At 47.5% G+C, this 18,970-nt stretch overlaps 1 protein-coding gene across 1 annotated transcript in view; it reads left to right on the top strand.

Annotated features, from left to right (window-relative positions):
- PAX5 (paired box 5) overlaps window positions 1-18,970 on the top strand; it is a 188,574-nt gene that overhangs the window by 62,797 nt on the left and 106,807 nt on the right. Inside the window, exon 6 of the mRNA XM_045469080.1 lies at window positions 424-599. Coding sequence (XP_045325036.1) covers window positions 424-599 — 176 coding nt within the window. The remainder of the gene's footprint in view (window positions 1-423; window positions 600-18,970) is intronic.

Raw genomic sequence — 18,970 nt, 5'->3', positions numbered from 1 at the left:
GGGGAATCTTCATTATAGAAGAGGAAGTGGCACCTGGTACTTAAGCCTTCCAGTCAACCTGAGCTCTCATCTTCAGGTGAATGACTTTAATTCCTCGGGTCTCAATTTTCTCATCTGCAAAATGGGGAAAATAATGTTACCTACCTTGGGGTCGTTGTGAGTTTTAGGTGAGATGATGCATGTAGAAAAGGCTTCACATGGTGCCTGGCAGGTGGCTACGGGAGGCTGGCTCTGCACTAACCAGCAGGGTAACCTTGACTGAGGGCCCCCTTGTCTGAGTCCCTGTCTGTTTCCTCTCTCGTCAGGGAAGGAGCTGGGCTTGTGGGTCTCTCAGGCTGTCTTCTCTCACCAGCTGACGTGACTTTCTTTAGCAACTTGTGTAACCTGCCCCCCCCCCCCCTTCCTCTCTCATGCTCATCAAAGGTATTCAGGAGTCTCCGGTGCCGAACGGCCACTCACTGCCAGGCAGAGACTTCCTCCGGAAGCAGATGCGGGGAGAACTGTTCACGCAGCAGCAGCTGGAGGTGCTGGACCGCGTGTTTGAGAGGCAGCACTACTCGGACATCTTCACCACCACAGAGCCCATCAAGCCCGAGCAGGTACGCCCCACGGCTCCCTGCCTGCCGTACCCCCAGCCAGACGCAGACCTGGGGGGGGCCCTCCCGAAGGCGTTTGGCGGGGTGTGGGCGGGAATGCCGGGTTCTACTCAGAGGCGGGCTTCTCGTTGTTCTCGGCCCGACTTGGACAGTTGCAGCGTCCCCTAAGGTCAGGAGGACTTGTCTGGGGGTTCTGGCAACTTCTTGCCCTGGTGCCTCTGTCTCCCTGGCCAGCCTGTGGGGTGGGGGGGGGGGTGGGGGCGGGGTGGGGCATGGTCACATGACTTGTCTGGCTGCTCTGCTTTTGCTGAATGGCGTCCTTTCCCCAGGCTCTCGGCACAGAGCTGGTGTCATGACCTTCTGGGCCACTGGAGGTGGTCTTGGGTCACCATCCTGCCAGTCAGGATGAAGATGGAAATACGGTCACAAAGCACGTTATAGTGGTGCCAGCGTGCACCCCACCATCAGCCCATGCGTCAGCTCGCCCTGGCATACTTTTAGAGACCGAATCCAAGAGTCTGGAGATGGGGAAGTGTCTCACTGGACAAACTCCCAGCCGGGTCATTTGCAAGACAGGGAGAGAAGTAGAAGGATGACCCCTTGCTGACCGTGGACAGACAAGCAGTCACTGTCTTAGCTATGGGACCAGAAAGATCTGCCCAGTGAGAGGCTTCTGGGGCCTAGATAAGGTCCCTAAGTACCAGATGCAACTCGAGAGACTATTTCCTGATGCCCAGTCTGGGCTGGTTACCTGGCAGGCATAGGCGGCTCAGATATGGTCCCCGCCTGCCGAGAGCTCCCATCTGGTGGGCAAGTCAGAGACCTAGCTAGCTGATCCTGGTGCTGAGGACTGGCCTCACTGAGCTTCCTTTACATGCTAACTAGATGGGGCTTCTGAAGTTTTCCCATAGAGCCAGTCAAAACCCTGCAGGCTATGTGCACAAGCTCCCACGGAGGGGAAAGGGACCAGAGGGGATGTTGAGTAGGGAGGAATGAGCAAAGCCTCCAGGGCCACCATCCTATGACAGTCTAGCTGTCTGAGCAGTTCTTGTGAGGGCTCTCACAGACCATCTAGCCACTTTGTTTTCATATGGAGAAACCGAGGCCCAGAGAGGCAGAGACTTGTCTGAAGGCCACACGGCAAGTCATGTATTCACTCAACAAACACCAAGGAGTATCACCTGTGTGCAAAGCATGGAGCCAGGCACTAGGTACTGTGAGTGAACAAGACAGGCTTGGACCTGCCCTCAGGGAACCTATAGATATGTGGAAGAATCCCATAAGTAAGAATAACCCCAAAGGTCATGGATTACAGATGTGCTAGGTGCTGAGGTTCTCTGAAAGAATAAAGCACAAGCTGAGCCAGCCTGGAGGCCACCATGGCTTCTGGGGGGAAATGCTTTTATGCTGGGCCCTGAGGGGTAGGGCAGGACAGGAGAAGGGACACGGGGTGGGGGGGAATGTGCCTGGCAGAGGCAACAACAAGGGCAAGGGCCTTGAGGTAAGAGGGGGCACGGCAAGGTGAGGAATGGAAAGAGGGCCAAGAGAGCCACTGTGCCTGGGCTTCAGGGCGTGGGGGCATGGGAGTGTTGGGGAGATGGGCCAGGTCTCGTACGCTGTGGTCAAGATTTTGGTCTTTCTTCTACACGTAAAGTGTCCCCACTCTGAGGTGGTCCTGTGGGCTGGACAGAGCTGATCCCACACACTTTAGACCTTGAGCTTTCAGGTAGAGTCTGTTTCTATCACATACAGCCTCTCTCCCTGCTCAGAGCCCTTCTGAGAGGTGGCCAAAGCCACATTCCATCTGACACAGGAGGAGAAAGAAAAGGAGCCTTCCTTGGATGAAGCCTACCTTTCCCTCCAGAACTGGGGAGAAAATGTATCTTCTAACCATCGACAAGATCACATGATTTGAGAGACTAGCAGAGGGTACAGAGGCAAGCTTTCAACTCCCTCATTTTTTAGAGGCCCCGAGAGGGGACAGGGTTTGTCCAGGGTCACCCAGCAAGTTAGTGGAGAAGAGTGAGGGCCCAGGCCTCTACACTCAACCTGGTCTCTACTTCATGAAGCCTCCAGCACTTGTACTAAGTTCCTGTTTACTTAAGGCAGGCATTCAGTGTTAGAGACTGGATTTCCCTCGATTCTTAACGGAATTCAGAGTCTGCATCATTTTAGCTTCGAATGCCCAGGAAATCTGGGCAGAGACTGCAGGGCATCATAATTGGGAGGAGTCCAGAAGCCATCCGTGTATTTCCTCACTTGCTTAGACATTCATATGTTCACTTATCCGACATATTTCTCGCATGCTGCCTGCGAGGTTGGCACAGTGCCAGGCACCCAGGGGGACAGAGGGATGAGTCAAGCGTCAACTCTGTCTGCCCACACTCTCTCAGGGGCCATGTGACATGGATCCAGAACCTGCAAGGCAAGGGAGAAGGTTCTGCGGGCGCTGATGAATGGGGAAGTTGCCTCATTTGGGAGCATCGGGGGAGGAGTTACAGAGCAGGCAACATTGAGGGACAGGTCCTGATAGGCCCCTGTAGAGATGCGGCCTGGTGGGGAGGAGACCGAGTTACAAACTCTGCAAGGGCCCTGTTCCTAACGGTCTTGCTGTGCAGTGTCCTTCAGAATGGCGCGGACACGACCGCGGGCCTGTGTCTGTGTGGGCTCTGAGGCGGGGCCTGCGGGCGAGCGTGTGGCGGGATAATGACTGACTCAGTGCTTTCTGGTTAATCTGCTTCACCTCCCCGTAATGTGCCGTAATGAGGAGAGATGGAAGGTGAGACCACGGGGCTGCCAGGCACACACACAGGCACTGGACTATGAATGACGTACCCTCGCTCCTGGTTCCCAGTCACTGGACAAATGACAGCCAAAGCAAGGGGCCACAGACCGGGAAGGAGTGCGTGTCAAGGGTACAAGTTGCCGTACAAGGTTGACACGCAAGGGTATGAACCCCCTCGTGCCCACTCTCTGCTTTGCCTTGTGAGCTCCAGAGCAGCGTGGCACGGTGGTGGCACCGAGAAGGGGGCCTGGAGCTCCGGCAGCCGAGGGTGGCGTGTCTTCTATACGTGAGCAGACCTGTGTCTCCATGGCCTAGTGGCCTTGGTGGGGTCTTGCTGTCAGTTTCACTGAGCAGCCTATGGGGAAGAAAGAGCTTCATCTGGCTTTGGGGTTGAGGGAGTTCGACTTGAGTCCTGGCTCCGCCCTGTTGGGCAGGTGGCTTTTTCTCTGGACCTCAGTTCCTTATCTGTGGTGGCCGTAATTGTGATTTTGCCAACAACAACAATAGCACAACAGCAACCCAACAGCAGTGGTCGTCCCCACCTAAGCAGGGTACTGTACTGTACTGTTTTCAACGTTTATTTATTTTGGGACAGAGAGAGACAGAGCATGAACAGGGGAGGGGCAGAGAGAGAGGGAGACACAGAATCGGAAACAGGCTCCAGGCTCTGAGCCATCAGCCCAGAGCCTGACGCGGGGCTCGAACTCACGGACCGCGAGATCGTGACTTGGCTGAAGTCGGACGCTTAACCGACTGCGCCACCCAGGCGCCCCTGTACTGTACTGTTTTCAAAGCCCTTTCACATCCATTCTCCCCTTGGACTCACAATTTAAGTGCCTGCTGAACAGTGTGGGCAAGATTGGTAAGCTCCATTTCACAGATTGGAACAATTTTTCCCATTCACCCCATTTTCAGCCCAGGGAGCTTCCAGGACTTGTTGAGGCCACAGAGCTGGAACTTGACTTCGGGGTCTTCTGTCCTCCTTCTGTGCTAGATGGCTGCATGGGCCTCCCTGTCCCCAAAAGATTCTAGGAGCGTTTTCTTTTTTCTTTTTTTTTTTTTCCAACGTTTATTTATTTTTGGGACAGAGAGAGACAGAGCATGAACGGGAGAGGGGCAGAGAGAGAGGGAGACACAGAATCGGAAACAGGCTCCAGGCTCTGAGCCATCAGCCCAGAGCCTGACGCGGGGCTCGAACTCACGGACCGCGAGATCGTGACCTGGCTGAAGTCGGACGCTTAACCGACTGCGCCACCCAGGCGCCCCTCTAGGAGTGTTTTCTAACTGGCTGGTTCTGGGGACTGGCCTTTGGCAGCCGGAGTCTGCCTGTCATTCCAGAATCCTCAGAGTCTTTCCTCCCCATGGGCTCTGATGGTCAAATCTTCCTGAATTACCTACCCAGCCCAACCACTCATGGGAAGAACATTCCTCGTCGAGGCCAGGCTGGGGTCCTACCAGTCACACCCACACCCACCTTGCCACTGTTCCCACCCAGATCTGCCCTGGGTGGGTAGGGCAGGGTTCCTGCTTTTATATGGAAACTTAGTAAACCCTTGGCCCTGGATGTAATGTGTACATACTTCTGGGGCAATGAAACACTTCCTTTTCAAAATGGTTATTGAAAAAGCAATTCTGTTTTCCCTACATGTGGAGTGAGTAAAAATCACCCTGAAGGGGAAGAGGGAAAAAAAAAAAGAAAAGAAAAGGAAAGAAACAAGTGCTGGTGGTGAGTGCGTTTTGAACAGTGGAATCTGTTTCAGTAAAACTCGCGGTGACGCTGTCGCCTGCCTGCTCCTAGCGGGAGCTGGTCCCTCCTCCGGCCTCGGCAGGAAGGCCGCCTCGGAGCTCAGCCTGCCGTATTTACTCTCGGCAGACTATTAACCAACACCAGGCTATTAATCTGGCTTTTGAGCCTTCACTAAAGCCCATAAAAGCTCACAGTTGTCAAATGGAGTTCATTTTAATTTCCTTTCAATCACAGTAAATTATTCAGGTGATAAATCAGCTGGAGCAGCCTCCTGGCTGTAATAGAAACCCTAATTCCTGGCTAATTATCCAGCCCATTGCTGCCAACAGATCAATACGGGCGCAAAATGGAACCGGCCCAGGGCCCTCCCTCCCATCGGGCCAGAGACAGAAAGACAGCTGGGGAAGGGGACGTGCTGCTGACCTCCCGGGAAGTTCAAAGGTCATGGGGGGTTAAACTGGGAGAGGGCCTGTCCCTTGTCTGAAAGAGAAAGCCACCAGAAATGCCTCCCACTTGCTTATGCTGCTTTGCCCCTGAATGGTGGTTTCTCTCCAGGCTGGTGGCCCTGGGCCGAGCATTGCCTATTCCTGTGGGTGTCCTACTCCTGAGTTTCTGAGCATAATTGAGCTTGATCATCAGAGATGGTCTGAACACCTACCTGACTCGGAAAAAGGGCTGGGACTGTAGGGAAAAAGATGAGGTGCTGGACATGCTTCCTTTCTTCAAGGAGCTCGTTTTCCTCTGTAGTGGGTCCGTGCCCATCAGAAGGAGGTGAGGTACGGAGAGGAGGGACTGAGGAGACCAGTGTCCTGGGCTGAGGAAGGGGAAAGGCTTCCTGGAGGAGGTGCCGTTAGTGCTGTGTCTTGAGGGATGGGCAGAATCTAGATCTGTGGAGATGGTAGAGATGGCCGGAGGGGGCATTCTAGGTAGAAGGACAATGTGGGCAAGGGCATGAAGCAGTGTGAGATAGCAGGGAACTGTGGGCCGGTCTAGGTAGTTGAATGGAGGATGGGTGAGAGGCAGTCTGGACAAGAGGACTGGAGAAGTAGTGGGTCAGCCAAACCCCAGAGGGCTGGCATGTGGAGGTGAGGAGGTCTGACTTCGCTGTGGGGGTAGTGGGCCCCAAAGAACCTTGCGTCCGTGGCCTGGAGTACTCTGCTCATCTGGAGGCGACCTTCCCTGGGACTCCTGCCTCTTGCCCTGTCCCTGCTGCTATTGTCAAATCTTTCTTTCTGAAGCCCATCCTCACTTGGGAGTCCCTTGTGGTTTACCGACTCGAGACCCCAACCTGGGCCCTTCATCCCCGTCATGGCCCTTCACCGCCCCCCCGCCATGCCCCTCTGCTTGCCCACAGGATGCTCTGGCTATGGACAGGCCTGACCTCTCACTGCCCCTTGTGGGCTGGGCTCCTTCTCTGTTTGAGGGCGCACGGACCATGGGCTTGTGTGTGGGGTGCATGCGTGTGCATGTATATGAGTGCGTGAACAGCAGGGATAGCTCCGAGCATGCAGAGTGGCAGCTACTGTGATTATTATTACTTTCTTAATGTTGTTATTCTTTTTTTTTTTTTTTTTTTTTAATTTTTTTTTTTTTTCAACGTTTATCCATTTTTGGGACAGAGAGAGACAGAGCATGAACGGGGGAGGGGCAGAGAGAGAGGGAGACACAGAATCGGAAACAGGCTCCAGGCCCTGAGCCATCAGCCCAGAGCCCGACGCGGGGCTCGAACTCCCGGACCGCGAGATCGTGACCTGGCTGAAGTCGGACGCCCAACCGACTGCGCCACCCAGGCGCCCCAATGTTGTTATTCTTTTAAAAAAATGTTTATTTGTTTATTGAGAGAGAGAGTGGATGTGTGCGTGTGCCAGCAGGGGAGGAGCAGAGAGAGAGCGAGAGAGAATCCCAAGCAGGCTCAGTGCCATCAGCACAGAGCCCGACGAGGGGCTTGATCCCACAAACTGTGAGACCATGACCTGAGCTGAAATCAAGAGTCAGATGCTTAACCGATTGGGCCACTCAGGTGTCCCTTACTGTTGTTGTCTTACTCCAAGCTCCTGCTCACTGTTGCCCTGCATAGACTATTCCTTCAGTCTGTTTCTAAATCTACCCTGTTGGGGCCCACCAGGAGTGGCCTTCACTGACCCAGTTCAGCCAGCACTAAGTTGCTTCTTGTCTAAGTTCATGAAAGCATCAAGTCCTAATCATTACTGTAGTGATGGTTGTAACAATGATGTATTCATTGCTTGCCATGTGTCTGGCTGTGTTCTGAGGAGCACTTTCCTTACCCCATGTCATTACGAAGTCACAACAACGCTATTATCACCTTTGTGCAGACAGGATGGCTTAGTGAGGTTAGCAGTAATGTCACCGAAGGTATGTAGTAAGTGCCAGGGCGAGATCGGAGCCCAAATCCCTGGCCCCAGAGTCCAGGCTGGTGGCCACCGGGTCGCTCCCATTGCAACACAGTCAGGCTGCCCACTGATTCTTACAGGTGACCAGTTTCCTGGGAACACACCTGGGGGTTCACTCTACTCATCCTGGGAGCCAAGCATGGGTTAGAAAGTGGTGGGGCCGCCACAGGCACCAGTGTGGTTTCTGGAGGTATGAACAGAAGTCTGAGGGCAGTGACTGTGCTGTTCCACTCTGATCTGGTTTTGCTTTGCTTACCCCAGCCTTCCCCTGCTAAGGCTGTGCTCAGAACCAGACTCCTCCTTTGCGGATACAGTAGAGAACATTTAGAAGAGACGATTGAAAACTCTTTCCTAGGAGGGATGACTGGAGAAATTGGGGCTGTTTGGTCTGAAGAAGGGAAGACTTGGGGATGTGAGCAGGGAAGGAGGCAGGCTAAGAGAACTTTCTCATAGCCCAAGCTTCCTAACCAGTGGAGTGGGCCTCCTTGTGAAGTAGTGAGCCTCCTGTCACCAGAGGCATGTAAGTAGAATCTATCCTTATTCATATTTGCTGTATTAGAAGTTTAAGAATCCACTGAGGACTTGATTAACTAAATGTCAAGGCTCTTCCAACCTGAAAGAATAATTCTAAGGCACGGAGAGCAGGAGGGGTTTGGTGGGTGAGAAGGTGAAAAAAGGAGACCTTTAAAGCTGCCGGGTGGAAGGGGCGCTCAAGGGACATTTCCCCTCAGGAATCCTCACTGGGGTGGGCCAGCCTGGGGCCCGGGACCCGTGGCCCTGAGTGGCAAGGGGCTGGAGGCTGCAAGCTCTCGGGAGGCTAGTGATGAAGCCAGCTCCTCTCGTGCACAGAGCAGGGTGGAGGCTTCTGGTGAGGAAGTCTGGATAGTGGTGGCTGCCGCCAGCCTCACCACACACACAGGGTACTGGGCATCCTCTGCCCAAGAGCTCAGAGCCAGGCCCCTCAGGGAAGGAGGGTGGAGAGGACTAAACAGACCTGTGTCCTGCCAACAGGTGCCAGCTTGCAAGGGGCTGGGAGAGTGATGCATAACTTAAGATAAGGGGATCACTACTTAAAACCCACAACAGCTAGCAGGGGAGTCTAGCTCGCAATGGCTCTGCAAAGCAGAGCGGGATCTTCATGTGGCAGATAAGGAAACTGAGGCAGAGAGAGAGTAAGTCACATGCCCTAAATGATGTAGCTCATAAGATTGCCCCATTCTCTGCTCCCTGCTTTTTGCGGGTGTAGACTGTCCTCTGGAGTCAGCGCCCTTTACTCTGCATGTGCAGACACTTCCTGATTGACTTATTGGCTTCATTCAGCAGATATTTTTTGAGCACCCCCTCTGTGCCAGGAACTGTGCTAAGCGTTGGGACAGAGCAGCAACAAAGACAAACATCATTCCCAGAATTGACCCTATAGCAAAGGAGACAAATTTTGACAACATTATTATACCAGGAAAAATGGTGTCATTACCAGGTATCACAGAGTATGATAGGTGCTCTGAAGAGAAAGACCAAAGAGTAAAGAGTGGGACCTCATCTATATGGGGGGGAAGGGGCATCAGGGAATGTCTCTCTGAGGATGCACCTTTGAGCTCAAGAAGGGGAAGTGTGGCAGGGAACAGTGTTCTAGGCAGAGGGAACAGCCTATATAAAGGCTTTGGTGGTCTAGTAACCAAAAGATGTCCTGTGGGGCTGGTAAGCATGAGAGGTAGAAAGCGGCCTGTGGTGCAGGTAATGAGGTGGTGGGGGCCAGATGTGGACTAGGGCCATGGCTTTGGGTTTTGTCTTGAGAGCAAAGAGAAGATTGTAATTTGTAAACCAGGGACTATCAGGATCTAATCCAATACAGATTAGAAGGTTATTCTGCTGCTTTGAGGAGACTTGGAGGGTTGGGAGACCAGGAGGCTTATTTGCCAGGTGCAGACCAAGTCGCTGGTCCCCTGGAGATAGTTGTCAGCCCTGGCTGGGGTTGGCCTTCTCTCCAGTCTTGGGGCGCTGACTGGGAACTGTGTGGCCCTGTGATGCATTGCTTCTCCCCTTTCTTCTCTGCTCCTTTACCTCCTCCCACCTACCCCCAGACCCCCCAACTCTGCAGCCAGGCCCCCAGGTTACTAGAGTTGAGCTCAGATTTGATTGTGAACTTTCTGATGGTCAAAGCAAAGCGGGAAGCAGTCATTTGTGTGCTTCTCATTATCCACCAGGGGAAAATAGGACAATTCCCCCAAAGGAAGCCATGTTTTTTTCGGACAGGGTGGAAGGGAATGGCCGCATGGGTTTCCAGTGGGGGCCCTGTGGAGGCCCTGGGCACAATCCTCAACCACACCCACAGAGGTGCCGCAGAAGGTTTCAAAGGGCTCTGTCTTACGGATGAATGTGATGGCCACACACTAATCAGTGCATTTCTGCATGGGCCTGGCTGCTGTGACCATAGGGCTTGAGAATGCAGCTTTTCCAGTAGCCTAAGTTAAACTAAGAAAAATCCCAGACATTCTGGGGCACCACTCCTAGATTTTCCAGTTTGATGCTTGGAAGATGTGCCACTATCTTGGGGCTTTGTGACTTCCCGCCACCCAAGGGTACCTCAGGGCAAATGTCCTAAGCAGAAGGTTTGGGCTATAAGAGTGTACCTCATCATCAACTCAGCTCTTGACGAGAAAGAGAGTTTAGTAGTTTTGCATTTGACTTCTTTGCATTGACTTTGCATTTGGGCTTGCTGTGCAGGAACTTGGGGATGTTAAAGGAGGGAGGAATCCTACATTTTGGAGATGAAAGAAGCAGAGGGCTTACCCACGCAGTTGCAGCTGGACAGGATGGAAGTAAGAGGGCATGGCTAGGCCTTCCCATGGGAAGCAGGCACCTTCTGACCTAGTTGTACATAGAAGCCTGATGCCAGAGGAAGACTTCTGACCTCAAGGCATGGTGGAGGTGGCCCAGTAAATGTCCTGGGCTTTGATGGGTCAGAGGAGTGACTCTTACCGTGGAAGGAGCCATAAGAGTGGAGAGGATGGTAGCAGCAAGGAGAAGGGCACTTGTCTTCCCACTTCTTCCCAGTTCTTCCCTGAGGGCAGAAAACCCTTCCTTTCTTAAAGTTTATTTATTTATTTTGAGAGAGAAAGAGAAAGAGAAAGAGAGAGAGACACAGAGAGAATGAGCAGGGAAGGGACAGAAAGAGAGGGGGGGAGAGAGAGAATCCCAAGCAGGCTCCGCACTGTCAGCACAGAGCTCAATGCAGGGTTCGAACTCATGAACTGCAAGATCATGACCTGCCAGAAACCAAGAGTCAGACGCTTAACTGACTGAGCCACCCAGGCGTCTCTAAAACCCCTTTCTGAACACTGAGATGCAAGCAAGATTTAACTTGGATGTCATCTTGCCTTTGGAATGAGTTAATAACAAGGACTGTGCTGGAATTCTTGCTCCCAGATCCCTAGAGGTTCTTGGTGCCTCTAGACCAGCCATATTCTCCCTTAGCCTTCTGCTGTTGTCATCTCAAAGTGACCCAGGGGTGAAACTACATGGATTCTGAGGCCTCAACCTTTTTCACTGGCTCTACTCCCTTAGAGTCTTGCCTAGGGATGCCCGTTTCTTCCTGAACAGCTGTTAAAATATTTCCTAAACAACGGAATGTTCTGAGTATTCTTTGTGTTCCCGTGGGTCAAGCAGAAGGGTGGCTTCCCAAGAAAAGTCATTGGGTCTGTTTGGCGAGATTGAGGAATGTCTGAGGGAACACTGGGGAAGTTGCCATAGTGAAAAAGTGTGATGCCTCTTGGGCTCGTCACTTCCCTCTGGGGTATGGTTTCTGCATTTGGGGTGGGGGATTAGACCGCGTCATCCTTGGGATTCATTCCAGCTCTAACATTTCTGTGAGATATAAAACAAATTGGAAACCCATCTCTTATTTTTATTTTGACTTGTTTACATTTTTTCTTCCTGTCTGTTCCACTCTTTTAGATGACAGTCAAATTCTGTGTATCGTGGGGTTTAAAGATTACAAGCAAATTGTCAAAGAGCTGCCTGTGCCTTGCTGGGATGTTCTTTCATTCATTTATTCATTCATTCATCCAAGAAATTTTTATGGCTACGCCATGTCAGTGACATTGACCACCTGTGCTGTGCCGTGTGGCATAAAGTAACAGCGATAGACGCAACCAAAGGTGCTGTGTGAAAATTGACTTTGGGGGTAGAGATATTTCCCCCTACACAAGGCTAAGCAATATTTGTAATTTTAAAAAAAAGGCAAAAAAGAAAACAAACATAATATTCTACTCATAGCTTGTTTGTTTTGAGAGTGCACTGGAAGTTTGGCTTAAGGAATTTGGCTGTTTACAAAGCTCTCAAACACACACACAGACGCACACTTTGTTGTTTTGTAAATTATAAAAAAAAAGAACACAGATTTCTGATTCTGATAACAAGGTCTCAGCTATTATAGGCACCTCTTTCTTCTTAAACAATAGAAACACTGGATCAAATATAAGAATGAAATATATTTGACATATATCTGATGTTGCATTAAAGAGAGGGAAGTCCTTGGGGGCTGGAAATTAGGAAGGAGCTCAGAGCCAGAACTTGAAGTGCATGAGCTAATATCCCAGTGGCTCAGGGTACTTACTGGTCCTGGACATAGTTCATAGTGAACAGGGTCTGGGGGTGTTGATGCTGGTGCTGAGACAGAAGATTTGGTCTGAGACCTACGTGATAGGGGAGTTGGAAGTGAACTGTCTGTAAAAAACTTGAAGCCTGGAAGGATGGCACTTTCCATGAAGTGAGCAGTGGACCCATTTCACCTCCAGACTGATGAAAACAGTGGAAACCCTGATTGCATACAGGACTCCAAGCACAGCAAAGGTTTCCCATGAGAAGTTATAATCCCAGGCCGTGCCACATACAAGTGTGGTATCCACTTTATATTATTCCCAAGAAACTCAAGTAGAGAAATTAATATAAAAAGCAGGCTCCTATCAGTGAAATCCTTGAGATGCCTAGCAGAAGCACCTGACAAACTCTCACCTGGATCCTTCCGCAGTCCAGTCTGTACAACTTGCCTACAGAGTGAATGATAACTACTGAAGATGAGCTTACGATTTAAAAAAATTGCAAACCACACCAGGAAATGAGGGGGAGTATGGGAGACATAACCAGAAGAATTAATGCTCCAAGAACTTAAAATAACAGACAATCTGAAACAGACTGTGAAATGACTACAGAGATGAAAAAAGGACCGGAAATACTACAAAAGGAGAAAACACCATGGAATGGGAAAACGCAGATTAGAAAAAGAGCCAAACGCATGTTCTAGAAATAAAAATTTTATTAGTTACCAAAATTGAATTTTCAATTCATGGATTAAATACCAGGTAAGACACAGCTGAGTAGAAAATTAGTGATTTGGGAAACAGAGCTGAGGAAATTGCTGGGAATGCAGGCTAGAAGTCTAAGGAGTTGGGAAGTCTTAAAGAGAGGGTTACAGATAAAGCAGAGTTTCACGAGAAGGTCCAAACTATACCTAGTAGTTGCTCTGGAGGAATAAATAGGAAAAATAGAGGTGAGGCAATATTTGAAGAAATATTGGCTAAAGAATGTATAGAATAGAACTGTTGTAAGACATGGGGTGTTAGATTGAAGAAGCATAATTAAATCCCAGCAAGTTAAATAAAAATAAATGTACATCTTGGCAAAGGGTAGTGAAACTGAAGAATGTCAGAGACAAAGAAAGTTATAAAGGCAACTAGAGAGAAAATATAACTTTTAGATTGACAACACTTTTTTTTTCAGGAGCCAGAAAATAGTAGAAAATATCGTTAAGTGTTATGAGATAATAACAATTGATCTGTACTCAGATAAATGATCATTTAACAGTGAAGGCAAATAAAGACATTTTCAGACAAATACAAAGAGGGCTTACCACTCAGACACTCTTACTGATCTGATAATGAGGTACTCCAGGAAGAAGGATAGGAGAGACCTCCAGTTTTAGCTCTGGCATATGAAGATCTAGGAAGTCATTGCTCCCATATTTACAACAACAAGTAGAACTGAGCAAGCTGAAATCAACACCTTTTCTTGACCCATCAGAGATCTGAGGCTGAAGGGCAAACAGCTATTGAAACCTGCAGAGATAGGAGCATACAGAGTTGCAGCTGATATCTTCCGGATTAACATAAAGCCTCTACTAAAGACCTGTTTACCTCAGTTTCTGCTACCCAATTCTCATGCCCAGCTTTTGGCAAAAAGTTAGGTAAGAAAAAACACAGTCTGAGAGACAAAGTAAGCATGAGAAACACACTCAGATGTGACACGGATTTTAGAATTCTTATATAGGGAATTTAAAACAACCATGATACCGGGTGCCTGGGTGGCTCAGTTGATTAAGCTTCCGACTCTTGATTTCAGCTCAGGTCATGATCTCACGTGAGGTTGGTGAGTTTGAGCCCCACTCTGTGCTGACGGCACAGAGCCTGCTTGAGATTCTCTCTTTCCCCTTCTGGCTGCCCCTCCCCTTCTCTCTCTCTCTCTCTCTCTCTCTCTCTCTCTCTCTCTCTCAAAACAAATAAATTTAAAAAATTAAAATAACTATGATATGTTAAGGGCTCTAATGGAAAAAGCAGGTGGCACAAAAGGACAGATGGGTAATGTAAGCAGAGATATGGAAATTCTAAGAATTGAAGGGAAATGCTAACAAGAAAAAGCACAATAACGGAAATGAAGAATGCCTTTGATGGACTGCTCAGCAGATGGGACAGCCAAGTGAAGAATCAGTGAGCTTGAAGAGGTGTCCATAGAGACTTCCCAAGCCGAAATGCAGAGAGGAAAAAAGAGAACACAAGAACATCGACAAAATGACCAAAACAGAACATCCAAGGGGTGTGGAATAATTTTAAGAGGAGTAACACATGCATAATTGGAGCACCAGGAGAGAGAGAATGAAGAAGAAATATTTGAAGTAGTAATGGCTGAGAACTTTCCAAAGTTAATGACAGATAGCAAACCACAGATGCAGAAATCTTGGAGAATATCAAGATATTTTGATATCTACACCAACACATATCATACTCAAACATCAGAAGACTAAAGACAAAAAGAGAATCTTGAGGAAAGCCAGAGGGAAAAGCTACCTTACTTCTAGAAGGACAGGGGAAAAGGAATAAATGAAAATAAAATAAACTACTTGATTTTTTTTTTTAAGTCTTAGTTGATCGGAAAGGTAATGGTTTGAAGTGATAATAGTAACAATGAATGGGGGTGATTGTGACATATGGATAAGTGAAATGAATGGCAGCAGTGTCACAAGGGGCAGGAAGGGGGAATTGGGAATACTCTACTCTGTTAGAAGGTACCTGTACTACACCTGAAGAGATACAGTGTTAATTAAGGTGAACTTTTTAAATGTATATTGAAAACTCGAGGACAACCACTAAAGCTCTTTTTTTAAACTTAAAATTTTTTTCTTAATTGTGGGAAAAACACATAATGTAAAAATTATCCTCTTAAACATATATAAGTGTACATTTCAGTAGTGTGAAGCAGATAAACTGGAATCATATACTATATTTAATTAAACCCAGAGAAAGAAGAAAAAAGGAGGGGAATGAAATAAAGAACAAATTCAATAAATAAAAAATAGTTACAAACTTAGTAGATGTTAATCCAACAAGAACATCGCTTGCTTTAGACGTGAATCATCTAAATGTTCCCATTAATGGGCGCCTGGGTGGCTCAGTCGGTTGAGAGTCCAACTCTTGATTTTGGCTCAGAGCCCTGCATAAGGCTCCTTGCTGACAGTGTGGAGCCTGCTCGGGATTCTCTCTCTCCCTCTCCCCTGCTCACACATGCACTCTCTCTCTCAAAATAAATAAATAAACTTAAATAAGTAAATAAATATACCCATTAAAAGACAAAGATTGTCATAGTGGATTAAAAAAACACACAAGACCAAACTATATGTTAACTACGAGAACATGAAACCCAGAAGGAAGGGATGGGATCTAAGGAGCAATGGCCACCAAACACCTTGATAAACAAGGGATAATCTTTAAAAACATTTTTTTAATGTTTGCTTATTTTTGAGAGAGAGAGAGAAAGAGAGAGTACGTGTGAGCAGGGGGAGGGGCAGAGAGAGAGGGAGACAGAGAATCCAAAGTGGGCTCCATGCTATCAGCACAAAGCCCAATGTGGGACTCGAACTCACAAACCGTGAGATCATGACCCAAGCCAAAGTCCAACACTTAACTGACTAAACCATCCAGGCATCTCTAAATAAGGGATAATCTAAATAACTGGATGGTAAAAATCATGACTAGTTTTGGTGGGTTTAAAAACCAATAGAAAAAAAATACAATAATAATATGTAACATTAGGAATGGGCTGATGGGAATTAAAAATTCTAAGATCCTTGTGTTACTCAGGAGGAGGATAGATACATAGATAAGCTTTAGATTTGGTTATGTCAAGGATGCGGATGAACAAATTAAGGTAATCACTAAAAGCATAGTAATGGACTTCTGAACCAGATGAGGCAAAAAAGAGAAGGTATAGAATACTCAGTGAATCCAATAGAAGACAGGAGAGAAGAAAGGAGCAAGAAAAAAGCATGGTAAATTAAAAATACAAAATTAGATGATAGATAGTAGAAATAAATACAATTATTTGAGTAGTCTCAATAAATATAAGTAGATTGAATTTGTCACATAATACAGAAGATATGAAAAATAGCCAGAAATATGCTGTTTATAAAAATTAACCTAAAATAAAATGGTACTCAAAGGTTGCAAGTAAGGAGATAGGAAAATATAGACTAGGCAAATACAAACCAAATCAAACCTGATAGAGTATTATCACTCTCAGATGAAATGAACTTTAAGGTCCAAAGTATCTGCAAAGACAAAGAGGGTCAAGAACCATTCATAGGAAGATACAGCAATCCTGAAACTGTATGTGCTTAGCAACAGAGTCTCAAAACTTTTAAAGCAAAAAAATGTCAATGAACCAACTTTAAAAATCTGATAATATATTTTGGGAACTTTAATATATTCCTCTTATTTTTCATTTATTATTTTTTAGAAGTGAACTTTTTTTCAATGTTTATTTATTCATTTTGAGAGAGATAGAGAGAGAGAGCACAGGAGCGCGTGTGTGAGCAGAAGAGGGGAGGAGAGTGAGGAAGAGAGAATCCCAAGCAGGCTCCATGCTGTCAGTGCAGAGCCTGATGCAGGTTCAATCCCATGAATCGTGAGATCATGACCTGAGCTGAAATCAAGAGTCAGATGCTTAACCAACTGAGCTACCCAGGTGCCCAGACATATCCCTCTTATTAATGGATAGGTCAAGCTGATAAAAAACTGGCAGGGATATTTGTAAGCTCTGTACAACATAATTACATGCTTAATCAAATAGACATATAAAAGGCCAATAATTAGAGACTACACATGCTTTTCAAACATACATGTAAGGAACACTTACAGAGATTGACTGTGTGCTATTTGTGGAAGCAAATCTCAGCAATGCCAGAAATTCACATCATAGACCACGTTCTTTGATCAGAGTGTGCTAAAATTGAAAATTCATAGTCCAAAGCAGATTATGATCTCTAATCTTCTGTATGTTTGAAAATTAAAAAAAAAACAAAATCAACTTTCTAAAAAAACTCCATGGGTCAAAAAAGAAATCCTAATGGAAATTATGAAATATAACTGAACAACCCCAAAAACCCAACCCCCAGCAACAGCACTGCATATCAAAACTTGTGCAGTGAATCTAACGTGGTACTTAGAGGGCAATGCATAGCTTTAAATGCAATTTATTTTAAAAAGAAGATAAAACTAATAAGCTAAGCATTTAAGTCAAAAAGTTACAAAAAGAGAGGCTCCTGGATGGCTTCGTTGGTTAAGTGTCTGATTTCTGCTCAGGTCGTGATCTCACTATTCATGAGTTCGAGCCCCGCATTGGGCTTTGTGCTGACAGCTCAGAGCCTGGAGCCTGCTTCGGATTCTGTTTCCTTCTCTCTCTGCCCCTCCCCTGCTCATGGTCTGGCGCTCTCTCTCTCTCTCTCTCTCTCTCTCTCTCTCTCTCTCTCTCTCTCTCTCTCAATAATCAATAAACATTAAAAAAGAAAGAAGTTACAAAAAGAGTAGCAAATTCCAATAAGGCAGGGTGGAAGCACATACGTGTTGCAAAAGATTCAAACAACACAGAATCACACTAAAGAAAGTGACGGCTGTCTTCCTACACCTTGCTTAATCTGTGTCTGCTTAGAGAGCCAGTGCAAATGCAAGAAGAATTTCTAGACTTGTATTTTCTAAAACTAGCAGTCAGTGAATAGTTATAGCTCTAGCAGTGAGTGGATAGGCCTCGGTATAGGAAGGGATCAGTGGTTTCATAAATAATAATAATTTCGTAGATATGTAAGTAATATTTCAGAAAACTGAGGCAAGAGGAGCTGAAGATACAGAGCCGCTCTGGGGAGAAAGATCCAGAGGTTTTAGTTGTCTGTGGATTCAGTCATGTGTCTGCCAGCGTGAAAGCAGGCTCTGAACGGCTCTCCTTTATTTCGGTCAGGACACGCCTGTGGTGTGGGGCTCCAGGTGAGGGCCCCACCTTAAGAAGGATGGCATGTAACTGGAACATGACCAGAGCGGGTGACCGGGTTGGGGAAGAGACTAGACCTAAGAGCTAACATTTATTAAGCCCTCACCATGTGCCAGGGACTGTGCAGAACCCTTTGTGTAGCCCCTTACCCACCCTCTCCGTGCTCTATGAAGTAGGTGGTGTAAAATCATTCCCATTTTACAGATGAGAAAACCAAGAACAGAGAGGACAGCTTGTCCAAAGACCCATGCATAGGTGGGAACATTTGCAGCCGCATCTTAAAGCCAGGCGGTCAGAGTCCAGGGCCTATACCTTGAAGCACCATTTATCCTACCCCCCCACACTCACTCCCCTGTTTTCCCACCTTCTTGTGGGGAACCTGTCTTGTGAGGCACTTGAGGAATTGGAACTGGTTGGCCTGGAGAAGAGAAAATGCAATGGATACGCAAGAGTGTAGTCTGATCTCAGAAGAGCTCCTGTGGAGAGGGAGCAGACTTAGTTGTGGGTCCAGTAGGCAGACCCAGACCCTAGGTAGAAATTACAGGCAGTTTCCTAAATTTTTTTAATGTTTATTTTTATTTTTGAGAGACAGAGACAGAGCATGAGTGGGAGAGGAACGGAGAGAGAGGGAGACACAGAATCCGAAGCAGGCTCCAGGCTCCGAGCTTTCCGCATAGAACCCAATGTGGGGCTCAAACTCACGAACTGTGAGATAATGACCTGAGCTGAGGTCAGACACTGAATCGACTGAGCCACGCAGATGCCCTGAGACAGCTTTCAACTCAGTCAAAGGAAATCTTCCAGACAGACAGAACTGCCCAAATGTGGGTTGGGCTGTGGGTTT

This window comes from Leopardus geoffroyi, chromosome D4 (assembly GCF_018350155.1).
Source record: "Leopardus geoffroyi isolate Oge1 chromosome D4, O.geoffroyi_Oge1_pat1.0, whole genome shotgun sequence".
Lineage (NCBI taxonomy): Eukaryota > Metazoa > Chordata > Mammalia > Carnivora > Felidae > Leopardus > Leopardus geoffroyi.
The sequence above is the reverse complement of the archived record's forward strand: the minus strand, read 5'-3'. Positions and strand labels throughout refer to the sequence as shown.